The 27472-nt window shown below is 36.5% G+C and overlaps 1 protein-coding gene across 1 annotated transcript in view; it reads left to right on the top strand.

Moving 5' to 3' along the window:
- The first annotated feature begins 324 nt into the window (after positions 1–324).
- The window catches only part of KCNK2 (potassium two pore domain channel subfamily K member 2), a 237621-nt gene continuing 210473 nt past the window's right edge, over positions 325–27472 (top strand). Inside the window, exon 1 of the mRNA XM_050780573.1 lies at positions 325–759. Within this exon, the coding sequence (XP_050636530.1) occupies positions 726–759 (34 nt within the window). The 5' untranslated portion in view covers positions 325–725. The remainder of the gene's footprint in view (positions 760–27472) is intronic.

Raw genomic sequence — 27472 nt, 5'->3', positions numbered from 1 at the left:
TAAAAAATGATAATCAATGCAATTTAGATAAGGTAAGATAAAAAATAAAAGCCTATGTGGAACGCAGCCAACGATTCATCTGTTTGCATTAATAGGTTCCAGCAATGGTACTACAGGCACGGAAAGCCAAGCCTGTTTGCCACTGCACTTAGCAAGCACATGAGCTTAAAAATAAACTTTGACAATGCAGATCTCTTTGTCCTTTCAGGAATGGAAAACATTATGTACTTCAAAGCATACTAAGCCTGATTTGAAAATATAGTTGGGATATTGTTACTGTAGCAATTGGGGGAGTCTTTAGCCTGCACACAGTACATGGATGCTTCGTGTGTAAATGCTTGAGCCACAAACTTGTGAGAATAAGTGACGCTGGCAACTTTGATATGCTCATTCATAAGGAAGAAACTTCTGTCTTTTAAATTCTCTGGAACAACTGGGATATAGTTCTTCATTTTAATCAGGGAATTTCTTCCTAAACCAAACTCTAAAAACAGAGGATTTGAGTAGCACATTTCACTTGCATACAGCAGAGTTTGTTCATTTTGAGTATTTTTGTACAGGAAACTGATCTACAGGGTAACATTCACACACAAAAAGGAAACAGTATGGGACGATGGCTTGTTAGTACAAGTGACTCTGTTTTGGAAATTACGGACAAGAAACCTTGGAGGAAGAACGGCATTAAAGATCAAAAGCATGATGACTCCTGATGAAAACATCACCAAATGATGAACCCACGAGCAAAAAGGAATTTCTACTGTGAGTATCTTTGCAATAATCAAGTACCTTATTTGTTTTCAAAATTTCTAGATTATGCTGAGTAGATTTCCAAGCAAGTATTTGATGTAAGGAGTCTTCATTATATAAAAGTCTATAATTAAACTCATTGGGTGGTTCCAACAGAGGGTTAGTTTCTGGAATTTTTCCCATGACCTTGCAACACCAAAATAAATTGCACGTTAATTCGGGCATGTTTTATACAACAGGCATGTTACATCAGGCTTTTATTTGTGATGTATTACTTCTGGCAATGTAAAAATTGATCAACATGTGTATCTATAAATTCCATTGCATTTAGATTCTGGTAATTTATGTTTACTTTGCTTTCACGCTGTGGTTAGTCCTGTAATCAATTTTTTCATATACAGATTTACACATATTATTTGTAGTTTACTTAGAATATTAGTTATTTCCTGAGGGAATCTCATGTATATAGTGGGAAAGAGGTGGCTTAGAATCTTGGAAATGGGGAAGAAAAGGTACGATAGTTTAAATCTTGAGAGCTAAGACCTAAGTTCTTTTTACATTTCCATAGTTTATTTAGCAAGTAGTTTTATTTGAAATAATTTAGATGTCTCTATGTAAGACTTCTCACCTCACAAGAATACTGTTGTGGTCTTAGAAATGTGAATAAAACTCATCAAAAGCATAATCCTAGGTACATATTAAATGTAGCAAAGTCCATCTTTAGGGTGCCTGTCATATAGTATGTACTAAATAAATATTTTTTGAATGCTGAATAAATGCTGGTGTTGGGTAATAGGACACGTTTCATGTTGGTACAGTAATCATTTTACAGCAGGGTTTAATTTTATGAATTTATCTTTGAGTGTGATTGAATTCTATTTAACAAGAATTATATAATAATGGCATTACATTATATCACTTTTTTTCAATAAGTAATTTCCTCAAAAATCAAATTTCTGGTTAATTGCTATTCTTGGTTGTTTTTCTCTTGAAATACAGAAGAATTTCTTCCACATATTATTTGGAAGGGTATCACAAGAATTTGTTCCACATATTATTTGGGAACAATTCTACATATATATATATATATATATATATATATATATATATATATGCTTATTTCCAATTAGTATGTCATGTCCAGATTCTGGTTTGTGCATTGGGACTTGGAATCAGCACTTCTGGAGCCCCCTTTGCTGAAGGTTGATGGGTTGGACAAGACACTGGCCAAGTCCTCATGGGATGAAGACTACTTTTTAGGTCCAAGGGGCATGAAAATAAACTCAGAGGTGAAGGTGAGTGATCAAAAGGCTCTTGGAGTTAAATTGCGTAGCTTTTGGAGCCAAATTTCTAGAGTGGCAGAAGAGAAACAAAAGGTATGGAGAGAGCTGGAGAGGGTAGGTCAAGCTACAGATGCCATCTCCATCTTATCGTGTGCCAGCTAACACTGTTCTAGTACTCTAATTTCTTCTCATGTTACTTAGTATAGACATGTGCTAAACTGAACACATGTCCTTCTGCTACCATAAGTAGGAAACAAAAATGCTGTATAAGTGATTTGATTGCATCTGATTACAAGTAGTGGTGAAATCCTTTGGGTAGACACTGACCTCAACTTCAACTAAGCAACAGTTATCATTAAGGTAAACTACTTTTGGACAATCATCTATAACATTGGATATAAGCTTAATGTTGGATACGTTTATATTATGTAAATGTATATAACATCACATATAACAATAGATAAATTTAAATTATCCCATTAACAGTTCTGTTCAGTCTATTTACAGGTAAAATAATCCAGGCAAATCTTTCAGATGCAATTCTAATTAAAACAAGGCATTCTATAGGAATAGCTTGGAAGTTCTTTTAAGAATTAGGAAGTTGGTTGGTAATCTGCATGAACACTTTTTCAGGCTAAAAGCATCTGGATTTATTATGCAAAATTCTGGGACCTTGATCAAGAAATGACGTAGTATTACAGAAGTCCTAAGTCTTTTTTTTTTTTTTTTTTTTTTTTTTAAGGAAAAGGAAGCCATCTGATTATAATTGAAAGCCAAGTAAGGTATGGTAGAATGATTATGATTTTGAGGATTGTCTTCAAAAGGAAAAGTGTAGGTTTAGGTCCTCCCACAAGCAGGATTAGGATGTAGTTATTGATGACAAATGATAACTTTAGTTTTTATGGCATGCTATATTTTTTTCTGGTTACTTGTTTGACATCAAAATATCTATAGCCAGAGCTATCTAAAAATGTGTTGCACCAGGAGGAATGAGTTCCCTGCCACTAGTGAAATGTTGTAGATAAGGAGGCTCAGCAAGGAGGAAAAAGCACGTATTTTGAGTCAAATTAGTGATGGAATTCCAGACCCCCTACTTATAAACAGAGTGACCTTGGACAAATTACCTAACTACCAAGATTGTGGTTCCCCATATATAAAACAGGATTAATAGTTCTCCCCTCCTCTACTTTTTGTGAAGATTAAACGAGATAATTAATGTCAACTTTTTGGTAGATAGTAAGCATGCGATAAGATGGTTAAACTACATGGGCTTTAGGGACCTTCCTAACTTTGAGGCCCAAGAAATTCTAGCTGTTTAAAGTAACCTAAATTCCTCATTTGTGCTCAATACTATTCAAAGCTGCAACTCAACAGAAATATCTTCTCCACCTACTGGATTTCTAATAGAAAACTGTAAATCAAATCTACACATTCAGTAAAAAATGATAAGTCAATCAGAATGCATTTTTTTTTTAAAAGAAAGTAATGTGTTCTTTTTGCTTTAGATACTTTAGATGTGTAGGTGATCTAAATCAATTTGATTTGCCATTCTATAGTCCTTGATGATTAAGACAGTGGAAACACCGGATTGGCCATTGCTAATTGATTTTCCCTTTCATCTTTGGTATATAACCATGTCTAATCATCTCAGAAAAGCCACTGTAGCCAACAGTCATTCTCAGAAGAAATGTTTTTTTTTTTTGAAAGTTGAAGTGCTGAAACTGTTCATCTTTAAAATGTCTCCCATGGTAGCTTTCTATGGTGTCTGCAAAAATCAGTTTTAGGTGAGGAGTGTATTTTGATGTTTTAGTTTATTGTGTCAATTTGTTCCAAACACATATGCAAAGCACTTGGGTGTTCAGAACCACTGTTTTTACACTACTACTGAAACTGGCTTAAGCAGCGTGTACACATCACAGATATGAAATAACAATCTAGCTGTTAGATTTGCTATCTGGAAAATTATCATGTATTTGTGAGAGTGTCAGCAGCAGCTATTAAAGAAAATAATAGCTTGCACAGATATAGTGCCATTTTCTTTACAAAACCATTTACATATGTATACATCATTCATTCTATCTCACTTTGAAGTGGAGAGAGAAGCTATGTTTACTTCATTTGCTGCATAATGTGAATAATAAACCCAGAAATTAAGCAGAGTTGTCCAATGAAAATGGACATGGAGTAATGAGACTTTGCATCTAGTATAATTTGTTTAAGAGTCTTATGGCCATCTCTGATTTTTATCCAGAAATATATGATTCACCTGCTTCTCTAATGCTTTAATAGTGGTCTTAAACTTGAGAACTAATTAACTCTTACTTTATATTGTGTCATCCACAGAGGACCAAGCAATCTGGCACAAAAAAAGATATAGTATACTTGAGTACAGGCCCAATTAGGTACGCAGAAAAACCTGAGTGTCTGGAATTCTCTGTCTTCTCTACTATAAGTAAATCCCAGACACTTCAAGAAATGAAGGTATTCATATTTATTCTATTATATTTTTCATTTTACGAAGGAGTCAGTTGCAAATGTGCTCTTGGCTACCTTTCCTGGCTGCTGAGATAACATGGACTTGGACAACTGTATTTTATGTGTGTGTGTCTCAAATTAACAGTGACAACATCAGCTAAAACAATGCTTCACAGTTCCTCAAAAGCTGGTAAACTACCTCTTAATAGGAATAGATTTTGAAGCTTGGGGCACAGTTACATCTGCTGATTTGAGTCTAGTAATCAAATATCTTCCTTGGTATGAATGAGAGTGTCAGCCAGGTGCAAGAGAAAAACATTAAACTATGAAGCAGCAGGTCCAGATGTTTTTCACCAGTTAGCCACCAGGTTATTTAGAAGAGAAGCGTTGAATTTTTTACATGAGTAGCTATGTATTTGCAATATTCTTTTAGTTCAGTTTTTAATTTTCTTTTCATTTAAAAGCTTAACATTACGCATTCTGTACAATGCTTCCGATTGGTGGCATTTCATAAGAATGTAGGCTTAAACAGGAAATCACAGAATAGAGGGCTTAGACGCATTTTGAATTTCATTGAATGAATCTTAGAGAAGACATGTGCGTAGCTCAGACTGTATTATCCTTATTATTCCTCCCTCCTGTGAGAGAAACAGACTCTAAGGTTAGATAAGTGCAGCAGAGCTAATAGAGGTGCGATTACAAGTCATTAAATATCCTGACGCCAAAGTGTTTTGTTTCCATTAGGCTGTTTTTGTTCTTTCGAAACCCGAGGTAAGAGGTCAAGGTGAATTGAACTGCAATGTGTAAAAAGCAACCAGCAACTTTTCATACCTTGGCTTTCAAGAGTTCTGAGTAGTGTGAGCCTGAGTTCTCACTTCTTTTCCTTCATGTTTTTAAGGTTGGTTTTAATTTTGAGAAGGGTAGAAGAACCTCACTCCCTCAGCGTAGGATTTGCTGTTCATAGGACACAGATTTTTGTTTTTGTGTGTGTGTATGTTTGTATACATATAAATTTAAGTTACTTTATATTAACTAATACACATTATACATTACATAATGTAAACAGAATAATAAAATATATATAATATTGTATGAAATATATATTTAAGTTACTTTTAAATTTACATCAAGTAAAATTCACTATTTTTTGTGCGTATAGTTCTATGAGTTTTAATATAGAGTCTTGTAACCACGATCAAGATATAGAACCGTTCCTTCACCCCAAAAACATTCCTTTGTGCTGCCCCTTTGTGGTCAAAACCTCTCCTATCTCGAACTCTTGGGACAATTTATTTGTTTTTTGTCTTTATAGTTTTGCCTTTTCCAGAATTTTAGTATAAATGAAATCATACCGTTTACAATCTTTTGAGTCTGATTTCTTTTTTTGTTGAGGCAGGGTCTCACACTGGTTGTCCAGGCTGGAGTGCAGTGGCACTGCCTTGGCTCACTGCATCCTCGACCTCCTGGGCTCAGGTGATTCTCCCATCTCAGCTTCCCGAGTAGCTGGGATTACAGGCACGCACCACCACATTGGCTAATTTGTTACATTTTTAGTAGAGATGGGGTTTTGCTATGCTGCCCAGGCTGGTCTCAAATTCCTGGACTCAAGCAATCTACCCGCCTTGGCCTCCCAGAGTGCTGGGATTACAGGCCTGAGTCACCATGCCCGGCCTTGAGTCTGAATTTTTTTTTTTTTTTTTTTGAGATGGAGTCTCACTCTGTTGCCCAGGCAGAAGTGGAGTGCAGTGGCGTCATCTCGGCTCACTGCAACCTCTGCCTCCTGGGTTAAAGTGATTCTTCTGCTTCTGCCTCCCGAGTAGCTGGGACTACAGGCACGTGCTACCACGCCCAGCTATTTTTTTTTTGTATTTTTAGTAGAGACAGATTTCCCCATGTTGGTCAGGACCGTCTTGATCTCCTGACCTCATGATCCACCCGCCTTGGCCTCCTAAAGTGCTGGGATTACAGGCGTGAGTCACCATGCCCGGCCTTAAGTCTGATTTTTTTTCACTTAGAGGAATGCATTTACATTCATCCTTGTTGTTGTTGTGTGTATATCAGTAGTTGGTTTCTTTTTATTGCTGAGAAGTATTTTGTTGTACCAGAGAAATTCTGGTACAATAAAACACCAGTGAAGAATGTTCAGGCTGTTTCCAGTTTTTAATGATTAGGAACAATGCTGCTCTTAACATAATGTGCTCTGAACATAGTTTTTTTGTATAAATGCGAGTTTTCGTTCTTCTAAATACCTAAGAGTGGGATTGAAGATCGTAAGATAAATGTACATATAACTTATAAGAAACTACCAAACTGTTTTCCAGAGTGGCTTGACCATTTTGTATGTCCACCAGCAGGGTGCGAGGGTCCTAGTTACTTCACATTTTTGCCAGTGCTTGGTATTGATGTGTTTTTTTTTTTTTTTTTCTCTTACCCATTCAAACAGGTGTATAGTGGAATCTCATTGTGGTTTTAACACGTTGAATATCTTTTCATGTGTTATTTGCAATCTGATTATATTCTTTAGTAAAATATCTGTTCAAATCTTTTTTCTTTTTCTTTTTTTTTTTTTTTTGAGACAGGGTCTCACTCTGTCACCCAGGTTGGAGTGAAGTGAACAATTATAGTTCACAGCAGCAGCCTGTAACTCCTGGGCTCAAGTGATCCTCCTGCCTCAGCCTGCCAAGTAGCTGGGACTACTGATGCACACCACCATACCCAGCTAATCTTTTAGTTAGTTTGTTTGTTTGTTTGTTTCTGTAGAGTCAGTGTCTGGCTATGTTGCCCAGTTTCGTTCATCATTATTATTTTTTTTTACTGGACATTTGCTTTCTTATTGTTGGTTTTGAGAGTTCATTTTAAATTAAGGATTTAAGCCCTTTATTAGATTTGTGATTCAGGTATTTTCACTAGGTTGTGTTTTTCATTCCCTTAGCCATCTTTTATGGAGAAAAAGATTTTAGTTTTGATGAAGTACAATTGATCAACTTTTTTCTTTTATGGGTCATACTCTTGGTGTCATAGTTAAGAATTTTTTCCTAATTCAAATTTATGAAAAATTTCTTTTGTGTTTTCTTTTTTTCAGAATATTTGTAATTTTGTGTTTTACATTTAGATCTGTGATTCACTTCAAGTTAATTTTGTATAAGATATGAGGTGTGGGTCAAGGTATGTATTTTTTTGGCATATGAATATCCGATTGTATTAACACAATCTGTTGGAAATATTATCCTTTTTCTATAAAACTGCCTTTGCACTTGTACTAAAAATCAGTTGACCTGTATACCATAATTTAGTACCACTAATACCATATTGTCTTGACTGATATAACTTCAGAGTAGGTCATGAAATCAAGTAGTGTGAATCTTCTAAATTTGTTCTTCTTTAAAAAAAATGTTTTCTGTGTCATTTATCTTTCCACACAAATTTTAGAATCAACTTGACAGTATTTATGAAAACCCTGCCGGGATTTTAACTGGGATAAGTGTTAAATCTATAGACAAATTTGGAAAAAAATGATATCTAAACAATACTGAGCCTTCCAGAAGATAGTGAGCGTTATTTAGCTCTTCCTTGATTTCTCTTATTTGGCTCTCCTTTGATTTCCCTTTGAAAACCACCAGATTTTGCATACTTTTTAAGACTAACATCTAGGCATGTCATTTTATGGGCCCTTATAAATGGAACTTTGAAAAATGTCTGTTTCCAATTTTCATTACTAGTATATACATATATGTGGGATGGATTTTTGCATATTGACATGTGTCTTATAAATTTGCTAAACTCATTTCTTAGTTCTAGAAGGCTTTTGCAAAACTATTTAGCTTTTCTATATCAATCATGACATCTATGAATAGGATAATTTTATTTCTTCATTGCCAGTCAGTGTGCCTTTTATTTCTTTTACTTACCTTGTTGAACTGGCTAGGGTTTCAGTACTATGCCAAATAGGAGTTGTGGGAGCAAATGTCTTTGTGTTCTTCCTTATATTGGTGGGAAAAGATGTAGTCTTCATTATTACATGTGTTAGCTGTAGTTTTTTAAATAGATACTCTTTATCAGGTTAAGGAAATTCTCTTTTATTCTTAGTTTGCTGAGAGTGTTTATTATAGATGAGTTTCAGTTTTTTCAAATGCTTTTCCTGCCTCATTTAATATGATCATGTGATTTTTTTTCTCCTATCGTTTGTTAGTATGGTGAATGATATTGATTGAATTTTGAATGTTGAGCCAGGCTTCCATTTCCAGGATTAACCCCACTTAACTGTAAGACATTTCTCTTTTTTGCCTACTGTTGGATTAAATTTGCTAATACTTTGTTGAGAAATTCTACATGTATGTACATGAGAGGCATTCATCTGTAGTTTTCTTTTTCTGTACTGCCTTTCTCCTGCTTGGTGTCAGTGTATTGATGGCCTCAAAAATGTCAAAAATTCTCAATTTAAGGCTCTCAGAATGTACTGATGGTATTGCAGTGTTAAATTTAAATTAACAGAGAGAAGTAAATGATCAGCTGTGGAACAATACTGTTCCATCGAGAGGATAGTAGTCTAGAAATATGTAATAAAGGAAAACAAGTGAAACACATAATTGATGAAGTTTAATGAACTGGGTTCAAAAAATTGATTGTTTATCATGATAATCCAAATGTGATGTGAATTAAGAAACCATATCCAGCCAGGAAGACTGCTCATTCCCACCCCGCTGTAATCAGGTTTTACTTATACAAGGAGTCCATCTGGTGATTTTTCCATGAACTGATAAGGGTGTGATCCTTTGGCATTTCCATCCATCCTGAGCAGCATAATAGGTAAGTTCCATAAAGAGATGAATTTTCCACTGTTGGTGGAAACCCATATTTATCTTTCTGTCCAGTTGAAAATACAGCCGTAATTTGTTTTAATGATATTATGATGTCAAATATAAGAATATTAGCTAAAGGGAGAGAGCTCTAAACTCCAAAATTGGAGTAAGATAGGCTAGTATTGTAGAAGTCAGCCCCTTTCATCCAGGCGCAATGTGAGAGGTCAGGAAAGCATATCATACTGGTTATGAAGGTGAACTCTGCCCTTAGATTGTCTGGTTTGAACTTGTGAGCGGGCTGACATCAGGTAAGTCACTAAACATTATATTGAACATTTTAAACATAACTATTTTAAAGCTCCTTTCCAATTTCTCTCTTACCTCTAGTGTCTCAGATGTGAATTCTCTGTTTTTTTGGGGTCTGGGTCTTTGGAATTTCTTTTCTATATCAGACTCCCTCATGTTATAGCCTTAAATTCCTCACTTTGCTAGGAAAAATTTCCTCTCTAGTCCGTTGTGTGCACTGGCTGTGGTTACCTCTCTATGGAGTGATTTTTGATAACCCCAGATCATATCTGATTGAATTAGCAGGTTCTAAGCCATTTTTCATGTCAGCTTTTTAGCTTGAGATGTCGGAACCACATAAAATTGAGGCTTCCACATAAACCATGCAGGCTCTGGGGTCTTTGGCAGGTAACTCTGTATCCATTCATGACCTGAGATGGATAATTAATTTCTAGATGAGCCCATGGTTAGCGGGTGGAAATTTTTTCTTCTCTGTTAAAAATCTCAGTGACAGAGACATGTGCTCCCGACATCATTTTGCCCATGGAGCATCAATTCTTTCTTATCACCTTTGACTCCCTCTCAGTTGACAGCACTTGTAGATTCTTTGTTGTGTTAGAGCTGAAAAAGTTACAAAAAGGATCTTTAATGTATTGAAGGGTTAGCAGAAACTAGATGAGATCCAAGGGGAACAAGTAAAAGCAAAGAAAAATAACTGTGAACTGAAACGATAATACTGAGCAAACGTAAAATTGAGGCTTAGCTTGGAGGCAAATACCAATACCACTGCAGAAATCATGAGCCTGGTCTCTGTCTCAATTGGAAATCTCTCCCTTAAGTAAAAGCCTTGGAAGGAAGCTAAGGTGGTTTCAGATCAGTAATCCCTCTAGCCTCTTTCTAGAGAAAAGCATTTCCAGGTTAGGCCCCCACAATCAAGTGAAACTAAGTTTCACTATCAATGTGTATGTATAATCAAAACTTACTGAATACCCAAGGCAACAAGCTGCATGACTGAAAGTCAATAAAAACAAAGAACAACAAATTAGGGATCTAGCAACTAAAATATAATAGTTGAAATACAAAACTCAATTCATAGGTTGAACACTAAAGAGAGGATTAATGAATTGGAAAGTGTGTCTAAAGAAACTATTCAGAGCATGGAGCATATGGAGACCAAAAAAAAAAAAAAAAAAAAAAAATACAAGAGTTAAGAGATATAGAGGATGCAATAAGAACACATAAGCAATCTTGAGCAAAAAGAGCAAAACTGAAGGCATCACACTCCCTGATTTCAGAATCTAGTATAAAGCTATAGTAATTATAAAACGGCATGGTACTGGCATAAAAAGAGACACATACACCAGTGGAACAGAATACAAAGCCTAGAAATAAATCTACCAATTTATGGTCAACTGATTTTAAACAGATGCCAAGAATGCACAACAAGGAAAGGGCCAGTTACTTTGATAAATGATGTTGGGAAAACGGAATATTCACATACAGAAGGATGAAGTTAGACCCTCATCTCACATAATATATAAAAATTAACTCAAATGGATTAAAGATTTAAATATAAGACCTGAAATTGTAAAACCCCTGGAATAAAACATGGGAAAACTCCATGACATTGGTCTGGACAATGTTTTGTATATGAACCCCAAAGCACAGGCAAATGAAAGCAAAAACAGACAAATGGAATTACATCAAACCAAAAGCTTCTGAATGGCAAAGGAAACAGTTAACAGAATGAAGAGGTAATGTAAGGAAGAGAAGAAAATATTTGCAAACCATGCACTAATAAGGGGTTAATATTCAAAGTATGTAAGGAACTCAAAGAACTCAATAGCAAGAAAACAAATAACCCAATTAACAAATAGGCAAAGGATCTGAGTAGACATTTCTCAAAAGAAGACATACAGACAGGTATATAAAAATATGCTTAATACCACTAATCATTAGGGAAATGCAAGTTAAAACCACAATGAGATATCACCTTGCCCTATCAGAATGGCTATTATCAAAAAAGATGAAAAATGACAAGTGTTGGTGAAGATGTGAAGAAAAGGGAACTCTTACACACTGTTGGAGGGAATGTGTATAAGTACAGCCCTGTTGGAAACAGTATTGTGGTTCCTCAAAAATATAAAAATAGAGCTATCATATGATCCAGCAATCCCACTGCTGGGTGTATGCCCCAAAGAAAGAAAATCATTTTATCAAAGAGCTGCATTCCCATGTTTATCGCAGCATTATTCATAATCGCCAAGGTACAAAATCAACATAAGTGTCCATCAGCAGATGAATGGATAAAGAAAATGTGGTATATGTACAATAGAACACTGTTTAGCTGTTAAAAAGTAGGAAATCCTATCATTTGTGCAACATGGATGAAACTGAAGGACATTGTGTTATATGAAAGAAGCCAGGCAGAGATGGTAACTATTACATGATTTCACTTATATGTGGAATCTCAAAACATCGAGCTCATAGAAACAGAAAATAGAATGATGGTTACCAGAGACTGGGGTTTGGGAAGATTAGAGAGATATTGGTCAAAGGACACAAAATTTCAGCTAGACGGGTGGAACAAATTCAAGAGATCTATTGTACAACGTGGTGACTATAGCTAATAATGTATACTTGAAAATTACTAGGAGATTTTGTGTTCTCACCACAAAACAAGTATGTGAGGTAATGCATATATTAATTAGCCTGAATAGCCCTTCCACAATGTATACATACATCAAAACATTATGTTATATACCACATATGTATAATTTTTACTCATCAATTGAAGTAAATAAATAGTGTTCAATAGACATAACGTGAAATGCCAAAAACGGTGAGCAGATACGTGTGAAATACTCCTTGGAAAACTGGTAAAGAATGAAAAAATAACACACATCAAGTATTCAATTGGAGGTGCATTTGGAGAGAATGAAAGAAAAGTAGTCTGCAAATAATTAGTGGCTAATAATTTTACATAAATTGCATATGCACAATTAAGAACACATATAATAAAGTATGTATGTAATAATATGTATGATGTAGATATTGATATATTTCCCAGCTACGTCCACTATAAAGGTCTAGAAAAAAATTACCAGACATCCAGTAGCAAAATAAATCTTTGGTGTTAAAATTGTGATTTTGATTGCGAATGAGAATCTTTAGCATCAAAGTGGTGGTTTTGTCATTTTCCCACTGAAAGAATCTAAACATCTTTGAGAAATGCATGGGTCCAATTGTGGATCAAGAAATGTAGAATATCAGCCTGGAACACCTTACATTGGATAGTGAAGAAGCTCTCATGACTAATTATAGGTTCTTGTGATTGGTTCGTGCCTATGGAACCAATTTTAAAAGGCCACTATTAGTGGGACGATTTGAGCAGGATAACTGCAATAACTGGAAATCTGTCAAATATTTAAATACATGAGTTCATGATGATAAGAAAATAATTAACTAGAGACTCAGGCAACTCCTCTTTAAAACGATAGTTAAATGGAAATGAAGGGTAAGTAGGATAGAGCCAGTGAGAATGCCACAGATAGTATATGTGCACAGTCTGAAGATCAAAGAATTCAGTCCTGTGTGTTGAGAGACAAGTGAGTGGACAGGAAAGAGGGTCAAAATGAGGTTGGTGAATTACGCATGGCCAGTCATTTCAGGATCATTTAGTCATGCTAAGGATTTGGTCTTTCAATTCTAAACATAATGAGAGGCTGGGCGCAGTGGCTCATGCCTGTAATCCCAGCACTTTGGGAGGCCGAGGCGGGTGGATCACGAGGTCAGGAGATCGAGACCATCCCGTGAATGGTGAAACCCCATCTCTACTAAAAATACAAAAAAGTAGCTGGGCGTGGTGGCGGGAGCCTGTAGTCCCAGCTACTCGGGAGGCTGAGGTGGCAGAATGGCATGAACCCAGGAGGCGGAGCTTGCAGTGAGCTGAGATCGTGCCACTGTACTCCAGCCTGGGCAGCAGAGCAAGACTCTGTCTCAAAAAAATAAAAAAATAAACATAACGAGAACTTCCTGGAAAGTTTCCTGCAAGTAAGGATCATGATCAAATTCGTGTTCTTAAAAGATTACCCTGCCTGCTAAGTGGCCAGTGGATTGAGGGGGTCAAGAGCAGAATCATAGAGAGGGAGAGCTCAGGGCCACTGCAGGTGAGAGATGAAGCTGTCTAGACCTGGTAAACACATGTGGGGTGCAATTCTCTCTCAACATGGAAAAAACAAAACCCATCCAAGAAAGACCCTTTGCTCTCTGGAGTAACTTCATAACTTGCCATGTCCTACATATCTGATAAAATGAGCCCACTTGTCCTTATTCCACTGTTATCAATAACCGGTTTTCTCCAACAGAAGCTAGACTCTATGTAATGTTTATACTTAAAATAAAAAATTGGTAGGTCCTCTTCAAAGAACAGCTTTCTAGTAGAGTGATATCACTTTGCTTTTAAAGTCTTCTGAGCAGATAAAATTGCTTTCTATTATACTTTGTTTTTACCTTTTCTGATGCAAGCTATAGACCTTCAAAAAAAAGCATGTTGCAATAGAGATTTTGTGTTTCTTACTGAGTTCACACATAAAGAAAAAAACCTGTTTGTATGTAAAAAGGAGTTATTCTCCCCTAGAGAAACACCGATGAACAGGGCCAATAATCAGCTGAGACACCCGATATGACAATGTCAGTTGTTAATGACAATGTCAGTTAATGGCTAGTGTCCATTAGTTGTCCCATCTGTTCCTAATGGTCAGTGTCTATGCGCTCATGGTTGTTAAATATTTAAAACTCATCCTGTTCATGAATATTGGATCATATTTACTATTTTCATTTGGAATACATTTTAATTCATTCACCTTCTATGTGATTGGAATTAGAGGCAGAGAATAGACAACATTCAGAAGTGCCACCTACAATCCCTTCTTTGGAGAGGCAAGGAAAGATTGTTAAAGAGATTTATTGTAGACATGTTATAGATCGTCTCCTCTTGCATTCTCTGGTTTTTGGTATGCTTGGTTATTCTCCATGAAGAAACATTCTAGCTGCCTTGCCGCTCTTATGCTTTTCGTCCTTTCTTTGGCACAAAATTATTGTTCTGTTTTTAAAAAGGAGACTACAAGTTTTCAAAAATTTCAAGTTGTATTTTAGATATAGAGGGTACACGAGCAGGGGGACCACAATATATACATTGTATTTAATTTTACCATGTTGTATTTAAGAGAAAAAAGAATAAACAAGATAATTTATTTCACCCTGAGTCATTATAGATCTATTCATCAAAGTTCATAGCATTAATTATCCCTTTTTTCCCTTGTTGGGTGACTGTCCATTTTCTACATTTCTGCCAAACCTTTGGTAATTCATTAGGTTTCTTTCAGAGGTGCGGTGCTTTGGATGTTTTCAAATGTTCTTTAAGGATGGCTTTGTGCTGTGAACTCTGTTAATAATGCTTTGGACCAAATCTATTGAACAAATGTATCAAGCTTAAAAATATTATTAATAATCAAAGATAAAGTCTGGCTACAAAGATGTTTAGACTTCTTCAGTGACTTCTAAATTTGTGATAACCCTTATTTTCTTATGGGTCTCATATACTGTCTCAGAAGCAAACTTCGAAAGAGGAATCCCAAAAATATGTTGAGCCTCAGTATATTTCTTTATTTAATTTATTTTTTGACACAGGGTCTGACTCTGTAGCTTAGGCTGGAGTGCAGTGGCACAATCTTGGCTCATTGCAACCTCTGCCTCCTGGGTTCAAGCGATTATTGTGCCTCAGTCTCTTGAGTAGCTGAGACTACAGATATGCGCCTCCATGTCCAGCTAATTTTTTATATTTTAGTAGGCACGAGATTTCAGCATGTTGCCCAGGTTGGTTTTGAACTCCTGAGCTCAGGCAATCCACCCACCTCAGCCTCTCAGTGTTAGGATTACAGGAGTGAGACACTATGCTGGGCCAAACCTCAATGCCTTTAGATCTCAATGGTTTTCCAGTGTGACAACTGAAAAACGATGCTTAGTTGGTTGTGTAAATTAGAGTTTGCTTTATACTTTATGCTACGTTCTCACCATATACTGTCAGATACATTATCGTGATCAAAGACTCTTCAAGTAAAATGTCATACATAGGATATCACCTTTCAATTTCATTTTATAAATCTCCTGGTCTGCCTACCTCTAATCTTCTAGTATAATAATAAAAAAATTCAGTCGTGGTGGGAAGATGATAATTTCAATTATTTTAAATGATTAATAGTTTTTAAATCACACAGAGTTTATATTTTCAATGATGGATGAGAGTTGGGTATTAGATATTAAGAACATATTTTTTAACTTTACAGTAATTTTCATCTATGTTTAGACAGTGAAAAATTATGCTTCAGGTAGTCATGTTAAGTACCTGCAATTCTCAGCTTACAAATGCAACTGTTTAAGAAATATGATTTCATTTTCCTACAAGTGAACTTAAGTTATATTTCAAGTTCCCCGTTTCATCTGGTTGAAATTCAGTCTTGGTTAATGTGATGGTTGATAACAGGTGTCAGCTTGACTGGGTTAAGTGTTACCCAGATAGCGTTCTTAAAAGATTATCCTGCCTGCTAAGCGGTCAATGGATTGAGGGGGTCAAGAGCAGAATCATAGAGAGGGAGAGCTCAGGGCCACTGCAGGTGAAAGATGAAGCTGGCTAGACGTGGTAAACACTTGTGGGGTGCAATTCTCTCTCAACATGGAAAAAAGAAACCCATCCAAAAAAGACCCTTTGCTATCTGGTAAAGCACTATCTCTGGACACATCTGTAAGGGTGTTTCCAGAAGAGGTTGGCATCTGAATCAGTGGGCTGAGTAAGGAAGATCTGCCCTTACCCAAGGTGGGCAGGCACCATTCTATTTGTTGAGGTCCTTGCTAGAACAAAAAGGCAGAGGAAAGATGGATTTGCCCTCTGTTCTGGAACTGAGACAACCATCTTTATCTGACCTTGAATACCAGAATTCCAGGGTCTTAGACCTTTGGGTTCTGACGCTTATACCAGCAGCACTCAGTTTCTTAGGCCTCAGCCTCAGGCTGAGACTTGCAGCATTGGCTACACTGGTTTTCAGGCATTTGAACTCAACTGTATTATACCACCAATTTCCTTGCTTCTCCAGCTTGCAGATGACACACTGTGGGACTTGGCCTCCATAATCACATGAGCCAATTGCCATAATAAATCCCCTCCTATCATCTATCTATCTATGTATCTCTCTCTCTCTCTCTCTCTCTCTCTGTCTCTCATCTATCTATCTACCTATCATCTCTCTATCTAATCCATCTAACTATCATCTTGTTTCTCTTTCTTTGGAGCACCCTAATACAGTCAATTTGGAGTTTCTTCCATTGTTTCAAGGTCTTTTCCAAGTCAATTCAGGATCTTCCCAAATCTAACGTTTTCTTCTGGGTTGTAGAGCTTTAAGAGGCCCAAGAGCTTGGTGTGGCTGTTTTGACATCTGCCTTGGAAGTATTTGCTGTGACATCACTTGTTTTTGAGTCCTCCACAGGTTGTAACCATGTCTTCCTTACCCTATTTATCAGATCTCTTCAAATCTGCTTGGCAATTTATGAGCTTCTCTTGTGAGACAAGAGACACGTGTGGCTCTTCTCTTGTGCCATTCTAGGTCCACAGGGGATTTTCAAAGTTGTCTCAGCCTTTTTTTGGCTGAATACTTTATGGAGCCATTACTATTCAAATGCTATCGTGCCAAGGAGGGCATGGGACTTTTTTTTTTAAATGCATTCCCTTACTAAGTTCCAGGTCACGGCCTCCATTCAAATCCCTAAACTTGTCTGAAGATGTGCAACCTTCCTTCTGCCTAACTTGGCTTAGGGTTTGGGGAAGGTACATGGCCCTTTCCCAAAAACCCAGGAACATCTAATCTGCCTCTCCCTGATTTTTCTCTTCTTTTACAGCCCAGATAATCTTTATCTTATCTAAAATGGAAAAGAAAAAACAAACCCTGGATTTCACCACTTTAATGTTTATGCAAGGACTTTGAGTTTTAAAGTGAAAGTCAATGATTTACTCCTTCCTTTTTCTTTCCTTCCCAGAGGGGGTGAATCTAAAAGAGACTTTATTAGTGGGGTTAGAATCACATGCGTAAAAAAGAATTACTAGAAATGAAAAGAAACAATTCAGTGATACAATATGAACAGTATGAACAGTATGCCTGTTGACACATGGGATTTCCACAGCCTGCAGATTTTGAAACTGAAGTAGGTGGCCCTGAAATACGAGCTTTTTGTTTTAATGGAGCTATTGCTACTGTAAAACAACTGTATAAATCCTTTCCAAAAAAATCCCTTCTTGCATTTTAGGAACTTTCTCTAAGGCTTATTATATTTTTTTTGTATCTTTTTTCCTGTATGGTGAGAGAAGGAAATTTATTCTTGGAAATACATAAGCTCTTTGGGCTCCGGTCAGCCCTCTACTACAAAGGTATCTTCCTGTGCACTCTTCTTGACAAAGAGAACCCTGCCATATAATCCAGCTGTGCATAACTGAATGTGCCAGTTCAGTAATCCTTTAATGAATCACCTTTTAAAATCTGCCCCTCAGCCATAAGTATGTCACTTCAACATCATTTTATACTGTGAATTGAGTTACATTAAAGCAGTTAAAGCATGGAAAGAGGCAAGAGTATTTTACATTAAATTACTGGATAACAATCATAATCAACAGTTGAGTGCCCTAGTTAGTGAGCCTGACCATGTTATAAACTGATTTGGCACTGAAGACTCTTCTAGCTAAAGTCCAGCAACCAGGCGAACGTCTTTGCATAAGCACCAAATTCCTGAATTTGTTTTGATATATATTCTCATCAATAATGGCAATGATGCAGAACAATTGCACAATTTTAAAAATAAAATTTTTGGTTTGCAAAACATTTGGCTTTTCAGGTGAAGAAATTTGCATGAGAGGTGGCTCAAAGCTATGTTGGTTTAGATACAGCTTTTATCTGAGATGTGTCCAACCTAAATCCTACATTATGCTCTATTTTATTTGTTTTGCTTTGTCTCCCCTCCACTTCACCTTGCTCCCTTTAATGTTCTTGTCATTAGGACACAGAAGAGGAGAAGAATGAAATCTGCATACCTAGCTCTAAGGATTTTCCTAAACATTGCCAGGAAAATCCAGCAGGGTGCAGAAGTAAAACTGCTGCCAAGGAGTAGGCAGGAGAAAGGAAACGTAGGCTTTACGGATGGGGCATTTATTTTGCTTCTGGCGGAGTAGGGTGGCATGAACTTCCTAAGGCAGGTATAGGGATCTGAGTGGAGCAAGTGCTTCTGCACTGACACCTGACACCCTGTGGACTCACTGGAACTACCAGATGTTCCGTAGGCATCTGTGGAACAAGGGTGACAAGAGACACATGGAATACAACAATCTTTGAATGGGGTCAGTATTTGGTCAAGGACTTCCAGGCTGGAGTCAAGGCTAGGAGCATCCTAGGTGTCAAGGTTGCATCCGTATAAGCCTCTCACAGGGTTAGCGCACAGTTTTAAGAGGTCCAGTTTTGCAGAAGCCCAGTTCACTTTTGCAGTGATTATGTTTCTAATCCTAGCATTCAAGGCTGTGTAAGTCTATGCCGTCTTTCCGACTTCTAACGTTGCTTTCATACAAAAACACTTGCTCTAGCTCAGGTTTTTGAAGGAGTAGGCTTAAAGCGACCATCTTGGCTAACACCGTGAAATCCCGTCTCTACTAAAAATACAAAAACTTAGCCGGGCGTGGTGGCAGGCGCCTGTAGTCCCAGCTATTTGGGAGGCTGAGTCAGGAGAATGGCGCCAACCCGGGAGGCGGAGCTTGCAGTGAGCCGATATCGCGCCACTGCACTCCAGCCTGGGAGACAGGACAAGACTCCGTCTAAAAAAAAAAAAAAAATATATATATATATATATATATATATATATATATAGCAATATTTTGCCATATTTTTTTTCTCATGTTATTGTTCTGACATCTCAAAATCTTACCTATGTACTAAGTGCCACCTCCTTTATAAAGCTTTTCATGCCTGAAATTCCCATTGAACAAATGTTGCTTAAATATCAAAGAGCCCTAAATGAGAAAAACAAAACGAAACATCTCAGCAATTAATTTTTATACACTGTGTAGGAGACAGTACTTATCTGTCTTATCTGGGTACTTATCAAACATGTTTTAGTGGTATATAAAACCAAAACCAATTGCCCCACTCTTGTCTTTATATCCATCTCCACCCACCAGAACTAACACATTTAATAGCCTATGGACTAAACTACATCTTTCTCTTGCTCAAACATATGTCTATAAAACATATGTTCATTACATATCCACAGGAGTTTTTTTTTTTTTTAACTGAAATAAAGCTGTATTATACATATTATGTTGCAGTTTGTGAATTTAGCCTTATAATATCTCTTGGACATAAATTCGTTAAAAGCTGAGCTATCCGATGGTTAAGTACCAAGGTTTTAGGGTCATAGTGCCTGGGTTCAGATCCAAACCCCGGAGGTAAATAATCATGTAACTCTTCATAAATTTACTTATTTAACCTCTTAGTTTTCTCATTGGTTAAATGAGGATAATATTTTGAATATTATTGTGGGATTATGGTGACGGTTAACTAAGTTTAGACATATAAAGTACTCTAGAAGAGCACACTCAATAAAGGTGCTATACATTGCTCCTTCAGGTCAGAAAATATGCATACACACAGACTTTTATACTTTTATGTAAGTGATACTATTATAAGGCTTTCTTTACAGTATAACGTTTTCTTTCCTTTTTCTGTTTCCTTATTTTCACCTTATTCTCTGTCTTCACTCTCCTATATTTACCTCTGCCATGCCATTTACTTTAAGTAATATGAATATTGATAACTGTAAACCTCCTTAACTAATGTGGCCTAATATGTATTATTCTGTATTATTTCAAATGATTACCTAAATTTATGTCACGTGATATACTTATGTGCATACATATACACGTATATGTGGGTATGTTTTTGTCAATATTTACACTACAGAAATAAACCATATTGTACACAATTTTTCATGCATCTTACTTTTTTCTGAATCAGTAATAACTTCTGGAAATCCATTAGGTCTGAAAGTGTAGCTGAATAATATTCTGTGCTGTGGATTACCATGGTTTATTCCTTTATGTGCATATTTTTGCCACTACAAAGGGTGCTGCAATAAACATCTGAATTCACATGTCCTTACTTACTGACAGCTGTATTTCTACGGAATATATACCAAGGAGTAGGATTGCTTGGTCAAAAGGCTTATGTATTTTTACATTTTAATAAATGTTGCCCAATTGCTTTCTTAAAAAGCTGTACCAATTTACATTTTTAGCAGCAATGTAGAAAATGCTTTGTTCCACAAATCCCTACCAATAGCGTTATCACTATTTAAAATTTGTTTTGGCCTCATAGAGTTAAAGTGATCATTTATTATTACTTCAGTTTCTGTTTCCCTGTTAGTGAATTTAAAATATATATACACTTATTTTTTGACCCTTTGGATTTGCTCAACTGTGAATAGCTTATTTATATCTCTTGCTCATTTTTTCCCGTCAGGTGGTTGTTTGTTTCTTATCAATTTTTAAAGCTCTCTTCATGTAATTATAGCTTTTAAACTCTTATCTGTCATCTGCATTGCAAACATGTTTCCTAAATCTACCATTTGTTTACTGTCTTTGTTAATAGTATCTTCTGCTACACAAGGTTTTTATTAGCTTCTGTCCTAGTCTTCCCCAGAAATCCTAGTAAAACAGTAATATCATATTTATATTTAACCCTTTAATCCATTTGATTTTTTGTAAATAACATGAAATAGGCTTATTAATGTTTTTAGAATGAATACTCGGTTTGGGGACAAATTTTGTAAATAGGTCGCCTTTTTTTTCTCCCTGAAAATGAATAACCCCTGGACCAATATTCACTTCTAATGTATGCACTCTGTCTTTTCTGGATTATCCCTCTGTTCCACTGATTTACTTTTTCATATGTCTGCCTTCCCTATATTGTTTTGATTTCAGTAGCTTTATGGTATATCCTGATACCTGATTAGGTAAATATCCCCTTATTTTAATTTTAGTTTATTCATAGGCATTTTCATTCCATATGGACTTTAAATTTTTATGCAATTCAAGTTGAAATGAAGTGTAACTGAACTGTGGGATTCTACTGAGAATGGCATCGTGTGTGTGTGTGTGTATGTGTAAACAAATATATACATACATCCTTATCTTAGGAAGACTAATTTTTATATTAACTTATTCCATTTGAAAACAGGGCATGTAATTTTATTTTTTCAGAACATTTTTCATTCTTACAACAGGATTTATAGCTTTCATGGGCTCTATCCCTTGCTTATGCTATTTAGTTTACATTATCATTTTCAAGGCATTTTTTTTCCTCCTCTTTCTTTTTCCAAGTATATTATTAGGAAGGAAAAATTTATTAAGTCTACTTTCCTTGTTCATACACAGTAATTCTATCAAATATTCTTATCAGTGCCAGTAGTTATTTTCTCTTTGTAAATCTCTTGGATTTTCAAGTACATAATCATATCAGCAAAACAGAGATAATTTTATTTTATTTTATTTTTATTTCTTTATTTTTTTATTATACTTTAAGTTCTAGGGTACATGTGCACAACATGCAGGTTTGTTACATATGTATACATGTGCCATGTTGGTGTGCTGCACCCATTAACTCGTCATTTACATTAGGTATATCTCCTAATGCTATCACTCCCCCCCAACCCCCTCCCCACAATAGGACCCAGTGTGTAATGCTCCCCTTCCTGTGTGCAAGTGATCTCATTGTTCAATTCCCACCTATGAGTGAGAACATGTGGTATTTGGTTTTCTGTTCTTGCAATAGTTTGCTGAGAATGATGGTTTCCAGCTGCATCCATGTCCCTACAAAGGACATGAACTCATCCACTTTTATGGCTGCATAGTATTCCATGGTGTGTAGGTGCCATATTTTCTTAATCTAGTCTGTCACTGATGGACATTTGGGTTGGTTCCAAGTCTTTGCTATTGTGAATAGTGCCACAATAAACATACCTGTGCATGTGTCTTTATAGCAGCATGACTTATAATCCTTTGGGTATATCCCCAGTAATAGGATGGCTGGGTCAAATGGTATTTCTAGTTCTAGATCCTTGAGGAATAGCCACACTGTCTTCCACAATGGTTGAACTAGTTTACAGTCCCAGCAACAGTGTAAAAGTGTTCCTATTTCTCCACATCCTCTCCAGCACCTGTTGTTTCCTGACATTTTAATGATTGCCATTCTAACTGGTGTGAGATGGTATCTCATTGTGGTTTTGATTTGCATTTCTCTGATGGCCAGTGATGATGAGCATTTTTTTCATGTGTCTGTTGGCCATATGAATGTCTTCTTTTGAGAAGTGTCTGTTCATATCCTTTGCACACTTTTTGATGGGGTTGTTTGTTTTTTCCTTGTAAATTTGATTGCGTTCTTTATAGGTTCTGGGGATTAGCCCTTTGTCAGATGAGTAGATTGCAAAAATTTTCTCCCATTCTGTAGGTTGCCTATTCACTCTGATGGTAGTTTCTTTTGCTATGCAGAAGCTCTTTAGTTTAATTAGATCCCATTTGTCAATTTTGTCTTTTGTTGCCTTTGCTTTTGGTGTTTTGGACATGAAGTCCTTGCCCATGTCTATGTCCTGAATGGTATTACCTAGGTTTTCTTCTAGGGTTTTTATGGTTTTAGGTCTAAGATTTAAGTCTCTAATCCATCTTGAATTAATTTTCGTATACGGAGTAAGGAAAGGATCCAGTTTCAGCTTTCTACTTATGGCTAGCGAATTTTCCCAGCACCATTTATTAAATAGGGAATCCTTTCCCCATTTCTTGTTTCTCTCAGGTTTGTCGAAGATCAGATGGCTGTAGATGTGTGGTATTATTTCTGCAGGCTCTGTTCTGTTCCATTGATCTATATCTCTGTTTTGGTACCAATACCATGCTGTTTTGGTTACTGTAGCCTTGTAGTATAGTTTGAAGTCAGGTAGCGTGATGTCTCCAGCTTTGTTCTTTTGGTTTAGGATTGTCTTGGCAATGCGGGTCTTTTTTGGTTCCATATGAACTTTAAAACAGTTTTTTTCCAATTCTGTGAAGAAAGTCATTGGTAGCTTAATGGGGATGGCATTGAATCTATAAATTACCTTGGGCCGTATGGCCATTTTCACATATTGATTCCTCCTATCCATGAGCATGGTATATTATTCCATTTGTTTGTGTCCTCTTTTATTTCATTGAGCAGTGGTTTGTAGTTCTCCTTGAAGAGGTCCTTTACATCCCTTGTAAGTTGGATTCCTAGGTATTTTATTCTCTTTGAAGCAATTGTGAATGGGAGTTCATTCATGATTTGGCTCTCTGCTTGTCTGTTACTGGTGTATAAAAATGCTTGTGATTTTTGCACATTGATTTTGTATCCTGAGACTTTGCTGAAGTTGCTTATCAGCTTAAGGAGATTTTGGGCTGAGATGATGGGGTTTTCTAAATATACAATCATGTCATCTGCAAAGAGGGATAATTTGACTTCTTCTTTTCCTGACTGAATACCCTTGATTTCTTTCTCTTGCCTGATTGCCCTAGCCAGAACTTCCAACACTATGTTGAATAGGAGTGGTGAGAGAGGGCATCCCTGTCTTGTGCCAGTTTTCAAAGGGAATTTTTCCAGTTTTTGCCCATTCAGTATGATATTGGCTGTGGGTTTGTCATAAATAGCTTTTATTATTTTGCGATATGTTCCATCAATACCAAATTTATTGAGAGTTTTTAGCATGAAGGGCTGTTGAATTTTGACAAAGGCCTTTTCTGCATCTATTGAGATAATCATGTGGTTTCTGTCTTTGGTTCTGTTTATATGCTGGATTATGTTTATTGATTTGCGAATGTTGAACCAGCCTTGCATCCCAGGGATGAAGCCCACTTGATCATGGTGGATAAGCTTTTTGATGTGCTACTGGATTCAGTTTGCCAGCATTTTATTGAGGATTTTTGCATCGATGTTCATCAGGGATATTGGTCTAAAATTCTCTTTTTTTGGTGTATCTGTGTCAGGCTTTGGTATCAGGATGATGTTGGCCTCATAAAATGAGTTAAGGAGGATTCCCTCTTTTTCTATTGATTGGAATAGTTTCAGAAGGAATGGTACCAACTCATCCTTGTACCTCTGGTAGAATTCAGCTGTGAATCCATCTGGTCTTGGACTTTTTTTGGTTGGTAGGCTATTAATTATTGCCTCAATTTCAGAGCCTGCTATTGGTCTATTCAGGATTCAACTTCTTACTGGTTTAGTCTTGGGAGAGTGTAAGTGTCCAGGAAATTATCAATTTCTTCTAGGTTTTCTAGTTTATTTGTAGAGGTGTTTATAGTATTCTCTGATGGTAGTTTGTATTTCTGTGGGGTCAGTGGTGATATCCCCTTTATCATTTTTTATTGCGTCTATTTGATTCTTCTCTCTTTTCTTCTTTATCATTCTTGCTAGCAGTCTACCAATTTTGTTGATCTGAAAACCAGCTCCTGGATTCATTGATTTTTTGGAGGGTTTTTTATGTCTCTATCTCCTTCAGTTCTGCTCTGATCTTAGTTATTTCTTTCCTTCTGCTAGTTTTGAATGTGTTTGCTCTTGCTTCTCTAGTTCTTTTAATTGTGATGTTAGAGTGTCAATTTTAGATCTTTCCTGCTTTCTCTTGTGAGCATTTAGTGCTATAAATGTCCCTCTACACACTGCTTTAAATGTGTCCCAGAGATTCTGGTATGTTGTATCTTTGTTCTCATTGGTTTCAAAGAATATCTTTATTTCTTCCTTCATTTCGTTATGTACCCAGTAGTCATTCAGGAGCAGGTTGTTCAGTTTCCATGTAGTTGAGTAGTTTTGATTGAGTTTCTTGGTCCTGAGTTCTAGTTTAATTGCACTGTGGTCTGAGAGACAGTATGTTATAATTTCTGTTCTTTTACATTTGCTGAGGAGTGCTTTACTTCCCATTATGTGGTCAATTTTGGAATAAGTGCGATGTGGTGCTGAGAAGAATGTATATTGTGTTGATTTGGGGTGGAGAGTTTTGTAGATGTCCATTAGGTCTGCTTGGTGCAAAGTTGAGTTCAATTCCTGGGTATCCTTGTTAATTTTCTGTCTCGTTGATCTGTCTAATGTTGACAGTGGGGTGTTAAAGTCTCCCATTATTATTGTATGGGAGTCTAAGTCTCTTTGTAAGTCTCTAAGGACTTTCTTTATGAATCTGGGTACTCCTGAATTGGGTGCGTATATATTTAGGATAGTTAGCTCTTCTTGTTGAATTGATCCCTTTACCATTATGTAATGGCCTTCTTTGTCACTTTTGATCTTTGATGGTTTAAAGTCTGTTTTATCAAAGACTAGTATTGCAACCCCTGCTTTTTTTTGTTTTCCATTTGCTTGGTAGATCTTCCTCCATCCCTTTATTTTGAGCCTGTGTGTGTCTTTGCATGTGAGATCGGTCTCCTGAATACAGCAAACTGATGGGTCTTGACTCTTTATCCAATTTGCCAATCTGTGTCTTTTAATTGGATCATTTAGTCCATTTACATTTAAGGTTAATATTGTTTTTTTTTTTTTTTTTTTTTTTACCTTTAATGTTGCATCTAGTTAATTTTTTTTAAAATTTATTTATTATTATTATACTTTAAGTTGTAGGGTACATGTGCATAACTTGGAGGTTTGTTACATGTGTATACTTGTGCCTTGTTGGTGTGCTGCACCCATCAACTCGTCATTTACATCAGGTATAACTCCCAATGCAATCCCTCCCCCCTCCCTCCTCCCCATGATAGGCCCCGGTGTGTGATGTTCCCCTTCCTGAGTCCAAGTGATCTCATTGTTCAGTTCCCACCTATGAGTGAGAATATGCGGTGTTTGGTTTTCTGTTCTTGTGATAGTTTGCTAAGAATGATGGTTTCCAGCTGCATCCATGTCTCTACAAAGGACACAAACTCATCCTTTTTATGGCTGCATAGTATTCAATGGTGTATATGTGCCACATTTTCTTAATACAATCTGTCACTGATGGACATTTGGTTGATTCCAAGTCTTTGCTATTGTGAATAGTGCTGCAATAAACATACGTGTGCATGTGTCTTTATAGCAGCATGATTTATAATCCTTTGGGTATATACCCAGTAATGGGATGGCTGGGTCATATGGTACATCTAGTTCTAGATCCTTGAGGAATTGCCATACTGTTTTCCATAATGGTTGAACTAGTTTACAATCCCACCAACAGTGTAAAAGTGTTCCTATTTCTCCACATCCTCTCCAGCACCTGTTGTTTCCTGACTTTTTAATGATCGCCATTCTAACTGGTGTGAGATGGTATCTCATTGTGGTTTTGATTTGCATTTCTCTGATGGCCAGTGATGATGAGCATTTTTTCATGTGTCTGTTGGCTGTATGAATGTCTTCTTTTGAGAAATGTCTGTTCATATCCTTTGCCCACTTTTTGATGGGGTTGTTTGTTTTTTTCTTGTAAATTTGTTTGAGTTCTTTGTAGGTTCTGGATATTAGCCCTTTGTCAGATGAGTAGATTGCAAAAATTTTCTCCCATTCTGTAGGTTGCCTATTCACTCTGATGGTAGTTTCTTTTGCTGTGCAGAAGCTCTTTAATTTAATGAGATCCCATTTGTCAATTTTGGCTTTTGCTGCTGTTGCTTTTGGTGTTTTAGACATGAAGTCTTTGCCCATGCCTATGTCCTGAATGGTACTACCTAGGTTTTCCTCTAGGATTTTTATGGTATTAGGTCTAACATTTAAGTCTCTAATCCATCTTGAATTAATT

This window comes from Macaca thibetana, chromosome 1, assembly GCF_024542745.1.
Source record: "Macaca thibetana thibetana isolate TM-01 chromosome 1, ASM2454274v1, whole genome shotgun sequence".
In the NCBI taxonomy this organism is placed as follows: Eukaryota; Metazoa; Chordata; class Mammalia; order Primates; family Cercopithecidae; genus Macaca; species Macaca thibetana.
This window is presented reverse-complemented; position numbering and strand designations above follow the sequence as displayed.